The 8,402-nt window shown below is 59.8% G+C and overlaps 1 protein-coding gene across 1 annotated transcript; it reads left to right on the top strand.

The window, feature by feature from the left end:
* The first annotated feature begins 1,729 nt into the window (after nt 1-1,729).
* On the top strand, nt 1,730-8,101 carry TLCD3B (TLC domain containing 3B). Its single transcript, XM_059414984.1, has 5 exons — nt 1,730-2,409; nt 3,288-3,371; nt 5,995-6,229; nt 6,662-6,757; nt 6,974-8,101. The coding sequence occupies exons 1-5, from the start codon at nt 2,285-2,287 to the stop codon at nt 7,259-7,261; spliced, it is 828 nt and encodes a 275-aa protein (XP_059270967.1). The 5' UTR covers nt 1,730-2,284; the 3' UTR covers nt 7,262-8,101.
* Nucleotides 8,102-8,402: the final 301 nt, after the last annotated feature.

Here is an 8,402-nt window from a genome sequence, read left to right as displayed (position 1 = left end):
AGAAGAAGAAGAAGAAGAAGAAGAAGAAGAAGAAGAAGAAGAAGAAGAAGAAGAAGAAGAAGAAGAAGAAGAAGAAGAAGAAGAAGAAGAAGAAGAAGAAGAAGAAGAAGAAGAAGAAGAAGAAGAAGAAGAAGAAGAAGAAGAAGAAGAAGAAGAAGAAGAAGAAGAAGAAGAAGAAGTTGGGTCCTTTTCCTCCCCCTTAGGGGAAGCCCTGAGGTCAAGAAGCTAGGGCCACTATTATTCCTAAGTTGTGCCTAACTCCTTCCGCCAAAGGCTAGAGACCTCTCAGGGTCTGTTCCCTCTGCGTGCCACTAGAGGGCAGCACAAAATTGCAAATCCAGCCTTTTGCACCTCTTTTGGGGAGCAAAGGGAAAGGTGTTTGGACAGGCAAAGACAGATTGTGTGGTGGTTTTTCTTAAAAAAATTTTAAGGATTTATTTATTTGACAGAGATCACACGTAGGCAGAGAAGCAGGCAGAAATAGAGAGAGGGAAGCAGGCTCCCCGCTGAGCAGAGAACCGGATGCGGGGCTCGATCCCAGGACCCTGAGATCATGACCTGAGCTGCAGGCAGAGGGTTTAACCTACTGAGCCCCCCAGGCGCCCCCCAGGGTTGCTTACTGAAGTGCACCATAGCATAGGCCTGGAAACCAAAGTCCGTTTGGGGTACAGGCCCCACATCATGCAGAAGTCCAGAGGACAGTGGGGTTCACGACAGGAAGGCCAAATTCCAAGAAGCAGCTCAGAGCCCCAATGGGGTTCCAGCAGGGCCTTGGACGGACATGCAGCATGACCTGGGCTAAGTCACTGTGCCTCAGTTTCCTCACGGTTGAATGAGAGGTTTGAACCAGCAAATCCCTGGGGTCCTTTCCCACAGGGAAACTACTATTCTTTGAAGCCCCTTCTCCCCCAGGAAGGGGAGACTGGAAGATAATAAACCTGAAGGAAAAGAATGTGACCAGTGCTGAGGGGAGGCCAGGCAAGGCGAGGCAGCCTGAGGGACAAGGGCAGGGACATCCTCCCATTCCAGGCGGGTTTTCAGAGGGAGCAAGTTTTCCTCACCTTCTTCAAACCCCGCGCGACTCAGATACCCAGCATGGGAGGGCTCCCGCCTCTCCTAACTATGTGGCCTTGGGGAGGGCCACGGAAGGCTTCAGGACCACTCCTTGACCTGTTAAAGCCAGACAGGTGCTTTGCAAATGTTAGACAAGATCAGGAGACAGGCTTGCCGCCAAGAGGGGACCTAGGGGCGTGTCACCCACACCTTCCACTTTCCCCCCTTCCCATTGGAGTAAAGGATGTGGGGGGTCTCTGAGCCTGAAGGAGGCCGTGTTGAGGTGTTTTTATTCTCATCCAGTCCTTAAACTCATCCTTCAGAGAGAGCAAGCTGCGCCACTTTGTCTCACTCCCTCCTCCAAGGAACCCTTTTTCTCTCTGCTGGAGTGACGCCCCTGGACTGGGGACCCCAGCGGACCACCGAGGGGCAAGCTTTGGGAGGCACCGGCAGAGGAAGAAATGGCAGGCATTTGAAATGTGCTGGTGGGAAACAGGGTCCAGCCCCCATCTGGGGGCTCCAAGCCCCCTCCCAGCTGGCCAGGGACCCCAGGGACAGCTTCCTCCCCAACAGGAGAACCAACCCTCCCTCGGCCCATGTCCCCAGCAGCCCCCTGTGCCGCAGCTGCTGTCTCTTTAAGGGCCTCCCCCTCCCTCTTTCTCTGCTCCCCCCCATCTCTGTCGCAGCCGCTGCTGTGGCTCAGAGCTGCATGGGGAGACGCTGCTGCAGGTCCGGTTTCTTGGTGTCTGGTCGGTGCCATCATTCCCCACCCCTCCCCCGCCCTCCCCAAGCCGGTGGCTCCCCCTCCCCCTCCCCCTCCGCACCGAGGGGGCAGGGGGCTGGGCAGGAACTCTCTATAATGCCCCGTGCAGCCCCCGGGCCGGGCGGCGGGGACCGTGGCGGCAGAGGGAGGCAGGAGAGCGGGGCTGGCCGCTGACCCCTTGCCCGGCCGCTCCTCCCGGCTCCCTCCCTCCCTCCTGCCTCGCGCTCCCCCCCCCGGACCCTCCCTCCACCCAGTCTCGCCCCGTTTCCCCCAGTCTCATTGACCCCCTCTCTCCCTTCCTCGGTCCGACTCGCGGCCCCATCCTGTCCCCATCCTGTCCCCGCCCTGTCCCCTTTGTGCCCCTTTTTCTTTTTCTTCCTCCCTCCCGTCCCCACCTCTAACTCCCTTCAGCGTGGCCTCCCAGTCCCCTCGCGGCCACCAGCCTCCCTGCCCGTGGCCTGAGCCACCATGCTGACCCCAATGGTGGCTGGGGGGGTGGTATTCCCCGGACTCTTCCTCCTCTCCAAGAACACGCTCCAGCGGCTGCCCCAGCTGCGCTGGGAGGAGGCTGACGCGGTCATTGTCTCGGCCAGGTAAACTGCATCCTTCCCCTCGGCTCCTCTCCCCTTCTCAGGCATTGTCGGGGTGGAAGGGGCCCCAGTCCTTCCCTGGACCCTTGGCCCGTTAGGGACTGGGGGTTCCTGAAGCGGTTGGTGGGATGTACCTCCACGCTTCCTGCCCCCCTCGCCGCCTTCCTCACTGTCCCAGGAGACCGGGTTCAAGCCCAGCCATCTGGTCTACTAGTCTCCAGACTGCTTTTCTTCCCTCTCCCCCATTCACCCTCCCACCCTCCAAAGCAGGACCAGCATGTGACTAAAACATTCCTGTTAAGATATTAGGGAATCAGGCAGGGGGCAGAGAGCTGTGTATTAGCCAGGGCACATGTTTGGGGGGACAAGGGACAGAGGAGTGAACAGCACAACTCTGTACAAGCTGGAATGAGGGCCAGAGTTGGGGAGGGCAGCCTGGGGACAGTCAGAGAGGGAGCGGGAAATTGGCTGGGGGAATTTGGGGTCACCAAAGAGTGACATGGTGACGGATGGCCGAGTGCTGCGAGAACAGGCCTGGGGAACCTCCTTGCCATCCAGTGCTGTCCTTGTCCCGACCCTCCCAAGGAAAACACCTTGTTAACAGCATTGTCTCCTCTCAAGATGACCTCCCTGGTGTCTTCCTGAGAGGAGGACCGCTCGGGAACACCAATGACCAAGGGAAGGAAGGCAGCAGTGAGGAGTGCGGTGTACTGAGGAGCAGCAGCAGGACAGGTCCCGGAGCCTGAGGTGGGGGGCGAGCCCCGGGCAAGCCGGCCTCAGGCAGAGATGGGCAGACACTGGCCCGAGGCACAGGAGCTGGAGAGTAAAGACAAGAGAAACCAAGAAACCTTTCTCTACCTCTGCTCCCTCTTTCTCCCCAGGCTAGTGTCCTCTGTCCAAGCGGTCATGGCCTCCACCGCTGGCTACATCGTCTCCACCTCCTGCAAGCATGTCATTGATGACCAGTAAGTGCCACGAGACCAACTTTGCCCAGGTTCCCGCAGCCCCGTGTGTGCGTGTCACTCCCGAGGACCCCAGGTCTTCTAGGGGACCTCTTCAGTGGTCCCCCAAGCCCTTCACTTGGGACTGAGCAAGTTAACTGCATTAGCTGCAACTCAACACCCAGGGATAAATTTATCCATGTCCTGTCCTTAAAGGTCAGAGCCAGGGGGAAGAGGAGAGGGGACCAGAAAGGGTTGTCAGAGCGTCTCCTAGGCTTCCTGGACCCTCATATCCTAGTCCTGTGTGCCCTTTCCTCCCCGCTTACCTCCCTCAGACCTCTTTTCGAACCAGCACCCCAACGGGGGTGCCTCCCTCCCATGCCAGGCTCACCCCTCTGCCCCCCTCCCAGAACCCAGGTGTCCGGTCCCAGCTCCGTGCGCACGAGGGAGACAGAGGAGCGAGATGGCAGAGACAAGGCCACTAACGGTTGGGCCGTGGGGGGTGGGGGGGCGGGGAAGGGTGAAGAGGCCAGCCTTTGGCGCTGACTCTGCCGCAGTGCCCGGTGCTTGCCAAAAAAGCCCAGGCCTGAGAGCTGGGGCGGGAGGAGGAAGCAGAGGGGCCCTGTCCGTGGTGCTGACGGGCCCGCTCCAGGTGACCCCTGGGCTGCTGCAGGATTGCCCGGCTGGGTGCTGAAGACAGACACCCCGCGCTTAACTTCCGGTCCTGACCCCCTTCTCTGGTGACTGTTGGGCAGTAGGAGCACAGTCTGGAGGACCCTGACCTGGCGGCGCCCCTCTTTCTCTACAGATGAGTTCACTTCTCTGTGGAGTGAGGCACAGTCCCTTCCTGGAAGGGCTGCCCTGAGGAGGCGCTGAGCTGCGTGAGCCCAAAGCAGTTTGCCCCTTGCACAGTGGGCACTTAACTCTTTCTTCAGATTCCACTGGGGCACTTAGCTTCCTCTTCCCCTCTGCCCTTCTCCTCCACCCCCGGACCCAAGAGGAGCCTTCTCACACAGAGGTCACCTCTCCACTCATGTTTCCTACCCCCCTCCCCGGGTCTGTTCTTGTCCCTTCCCCTGTAATCCTCAGGTGGGTGGGGAAGATCAGGGTTAATCCGGGGACAACAGCTGTTCCTACTCCTGAACACCTAGCTGCTGAGAGTGGGGGGGACGGGTTTAACTCTTCAGGTTAAACCGGGACTGCTCCCCCTGGCCCCCCGCAAGCCACACTGGCCCCTGGGGCTAGCTCTCCCAGCCACTCCTGCTCCAACTCCCCCTGGGCCAGTCGAACCCCTTTCCACCAGGGCTCTCCCTGCTTTCCTGCCCTGCGTGTCTAACCTGGGCTGCTGCTTCCTTTCCCTTTTGCCTTTCTTCATGCTCCAACATGGGTCCCAGATTCTCTTTGCTCCAAATCATCTCTCCTGGAGTGGGATACCTGTCCCCTTGCTGGCTGGTCTTCCCAGGGTTTGCATTCTGTTTCCCTCTCACCCGATCCTTCGCTGGCCTCCCCCCAGACCCTCATTCCTCTTCTCCCTTGGGCAGCTCCTCCTATGTGGTCTCAGCTCCTTCTCTGCGTCACTCTGGCTGACTTTGCTTTCATCCCTCCACCTAGCTGGGCCGGTTCCCTGACCTCAGACCCGCCATGCGGCTATAACGTTTAAGAGAAAGTGCTCAATGTGCTGAGTCAAGAAAAATGCAATGTTGCATATTCGTGCACTTTTCATTTTTGTTTACTCTCAAAGTACACAGAACTTTCTCTCTTCTTGGCACCTTTTGTTCAGCATTTTCTTCTTAATGCTTGGCTGTACCTGAAAAAAAAAAAAAAAAAAAACAAACCACCACCACCACCACCACCAAGAGCTTGGGCCATATTCAGGCAGAACAGGCAGCAATTGACAGTACCACCAAGTCCCCAGTGAGGCTTCTCTGTGATACCTATCTCGAATCTTCTAGGGACAGTGGCAGCAGACTTCCCATGGTTGGTTATTCCTTGGCCAAGTCACCTAGTCTCTCAGTTTCCTCATCTGTAAAATGGGGGTGGTAACCAACCCCACTCTGTATAGGGCTTCTGTGGGGAGTGAATAAATTTAGGCATGTAAAAGGTTTTGGATATTAGAACAGTGCCTGCGTGTCGATGGATGTTGCCAGTACGATCCGTCTCCATTGCTTTTGCCTCTTCTGCTGTCATTTGTCCTAACCCCACCTGTCTCTCAGATCTTGCCTGAACTTGCTTTCTCATTCTGTCACTGCCCTGTGGTCTATGGCTGTCCTTTGGTGTCTTCTCCCTACCTCCCCTCTCCCCATATTGCAGAGAGAGAGAATATGAAAGAAAGAAAGAAAGAAAGAATGAATGAATGAATGAATGAATGAATATGAAAAAGGGGTGGGTTCTGAGGTCAGACAGTCTGGATTTGATTCCCAGCACTCCTACCTACCGGCGTTGTGACCATCTGACCTTGGGCCAGTTTCTTGCCGTCTACCCTTGGGTTCCACTACGGATCTCAAGAGTCCACTCACACTTCCACAAGTGTGAGTATCCCTTGTGATCTGACTCCGGTGGCACGTCCAGGGCTGACCCAGGCACCTGGTCACTGCTCTGTCCGTCTCCTTTCCTCTCTGATCTCCCCTCCCCTCTCTCTGCCCAACAGACACTGGCTTTCCTCTGCCTACACGCAATTCGCCGTGCCCTATTTCATCTATGACATCTATGCCATGTTCCTCTGTCACTGGCACAAGCACCAGGTCAAGGGGCACGGAGGGGATGAAGGGGGGCCCAGAGCCCCGGGCAGTACCTGGGCCGTGGCGCGCGGCTACCTGCACAAGGAGTTCCTCATGGTTCTCCACCACGCCGTCATGGTGCTTGTGTGCTTCCCGCTGTCGGTGGTGAGTCGGGGTGCCGAGAGCCAGGGCTCCCTGTCCTGCTCACACCAGTGCTATAGGAGCCCGGGGAACCCTGTGGCCAGGTCCGCCAGCAGCAGGGCAGTCCCAGGACGGAGAGGGTTTCCTGAGCACCAGGCTAGCCCCAAGCACTGAGAGGGTCTGGAATCCCCTGGCCCCGGGCTGGATATGCCCAGCCGTGGGGCCTGCGAGCTGTTGTTGCAGGTCTCTTGGCCTTGGTTCCCTTGTCTGTAACAGAAGCTGTAGAGTCCCCCCTCCACACCCACAGGATGGTTGGTGGGATACGGGGCTTCCCGTGAATAGGGTGAACACAGGTGTTCAGACTTTCCGAGTTGAGCATCTCCAAAAGTGGCCCCAGAGAAAAGAAGGGAGGGAGTCCAGGGTGAGGCCAGGCTAGTTCCTCCCTCTTCTCCGCAGGTGTGGCGTCAGGGCAAGGGAGATTTCTTTCTAGGCTGCTTGCTGATGGCCGAGGTCAGCACCCCCTTCGTCTGCCTTGGCAAGATCCTCATCCAGGTGAGAGGGGCCTGCGGGTGTGAGAGCCTCAGCGGACGGCACTTTCAGGGAGCTCCAGGGGTTCTTCAAGGAACCAGGTCTGGGAGGGGCTGCAGGCTAGGGTCAGGGGAGGCGGGGTCCGGGGAGGGGGCGGAAGGGGAGGGGGGCGGAGTCGGGGCCCCGCCCGCTCCCTAACCGCCCCGCCCCCTGCCCGCCGCCCCCCCCCCCCCCCCGCAGTACAAGCAGCAGCACACTCTGCTGCACAAGGTGAACGGGGCCCTGATGCTGATCAGCTTCCTGTGCTGCCGGGTGCTGCTCTTCCCCTACCTGTACTGGGCCTACGGGCGGCACGCCGGCCTGCCGCTGCTCGCCGTGCCCCTCGCCATCCCGGCCCACATCAACCTGGGCGCCGCGCTGCTCCTGGCCCCCCAGCTCTACTGGTTCTTCCTCATCTGCCGCGGGGCCTGCCGCCTCTTCTGGCCCCGGGGCTCCCGGCCGCCCTCTCCCTGTCAGACCCAGGACTGAGGGGGGGGGGGGGGCCCGGGGGGGGGGGGCGCTCCCCTGCCCCATCCCACCCCCCCACCTTGGGGCCGGGGCTTTGGGGCTGCCGGGCAGAGGGTGGGAGCCAGGAGCCTCTTGCCCTGACAGCCCCGGGACTGACAGGTGGACAGCAAAGGGGTAGGACCTCTCCCCCAGGGGCCGAGGGGCGGGGGCCAGTGACAGGCCGGGAGGGGAGCCTCATCGCCCAGCAGTGCCTGAGCCGAAGGTAGCTAACCCTTCCTGCACACCCCTTCTCCCGTCACCAGACCTGGGGCCCTGGGGAAGGAAGGACAGAGGAAGGGGCCATCACTTCCCATCCCCTGGGGGCTAGAGGGCCGCGGGGAAACCGACTCAAGGGGACCAGGACTCAGAGACTGTGGGGGAGGCCCTGCTGCCCAGGGCATCCCAGCCAGCCCCCCGCCGCAGACTCCTCTCAGTTCCCCACCACCACCCGGGAGGGAGCGACACCCTAACTAACCTCCCCCCACGCAGGCCTTGCTTGGGGCTAGCTGCCTCCACGGCTCCTCTCTCGGGGAGGCCGGCCTGACGAGTCTTACTTTATTTACTCGCCCAAACCATACTAGTCTCTGGGGGTGGGGGGGGGAGGTGGCTGCTACTCCCCCACCTTCCCAGTGCTGAGCAATCCCGGGGGCAGGGGAGGGGGCACCCCGTCCCTTCCCCTTTAGGCTGCACATCTTGCCCTCGGGCCCTGGCATGTCCCTGGTGCTACAGACCTCTCAAGGCTTCCTCCGGTCTGGGGTCAGGGGACCCTGGGAGGTGCTTTCCAGACCGCTAATAAAGACGATCTGATCTGCGTGAACGCCAGCAAGGCCCTCTCCACCCAGTCGTTTGGTGCGGGGAAGGGTGGGGGGTCTGGGGGTGGAAAGCGCGGATGACCCCAGGACGGGGCAGGAAGCCCTGCCTAGTTACGGAGCAGTCAGGGAAGGAAAAAGTAGACTTTTATTCATCAGCAGGAGAGGAGGGTGGGTTTGGGCACTCAGGGCAGAGTCCCGGGCCCTTGTGCGGCTCCTCAGGCCCCTCTCTCACAGCTCCTGTGGGATGGAGATAGCAGTGGGGGCCTCACCCCTGCCTCTCTAGGCTTTTTAGGTCCGACAGTCTCGCCCAA

Source organism: Mustela nigripes, chromosome 11 (genome assembly GCF_022355385.1).
Source record: "Mustela nigripes isolate SB6536 chromosome 11, MUSNIG.SB6536, whole genome shotgun sequence".
Lineage (NCBI taxonomy): Eukaryota > Metazoa > Chordata > Mammalia > Carnivora > Mustelidae > Mustela > Mustela nigripes.
Note: the sequence above shows the minus strand (reverse complement) of the source record. Positions and strands in the feature narration are given on the sequence as shown.

What these genes read in the sequence shown, in the direction of transcription:
- TLCD3B (XM_059414984.1), top strand. Translation starts at nt 2,285, where the DNA reads ATGCTGACCCCAATGGTGGCTGGGGGGGTGGTATTCCCCGGACTCTTC. An exon ending in GCGGTCATTGTCTCGGCCAG is followed by an intron (nt 2,410 to 3,287) that starts GTAAACTGCATC and finishes CTTTCTCCCCAG; the next exon opens with GCTAGTGTCCTCTGTCCAAG. An exon ending in TTGGCAAGATCCTCATCCAG is followed by an intron (nt 6,758 to 6,973) that starts GTGAGAGGGGCC and finishes CCCCCCCCGCAG; the next exon opens with TACAAGCAGCAGCACACTCT.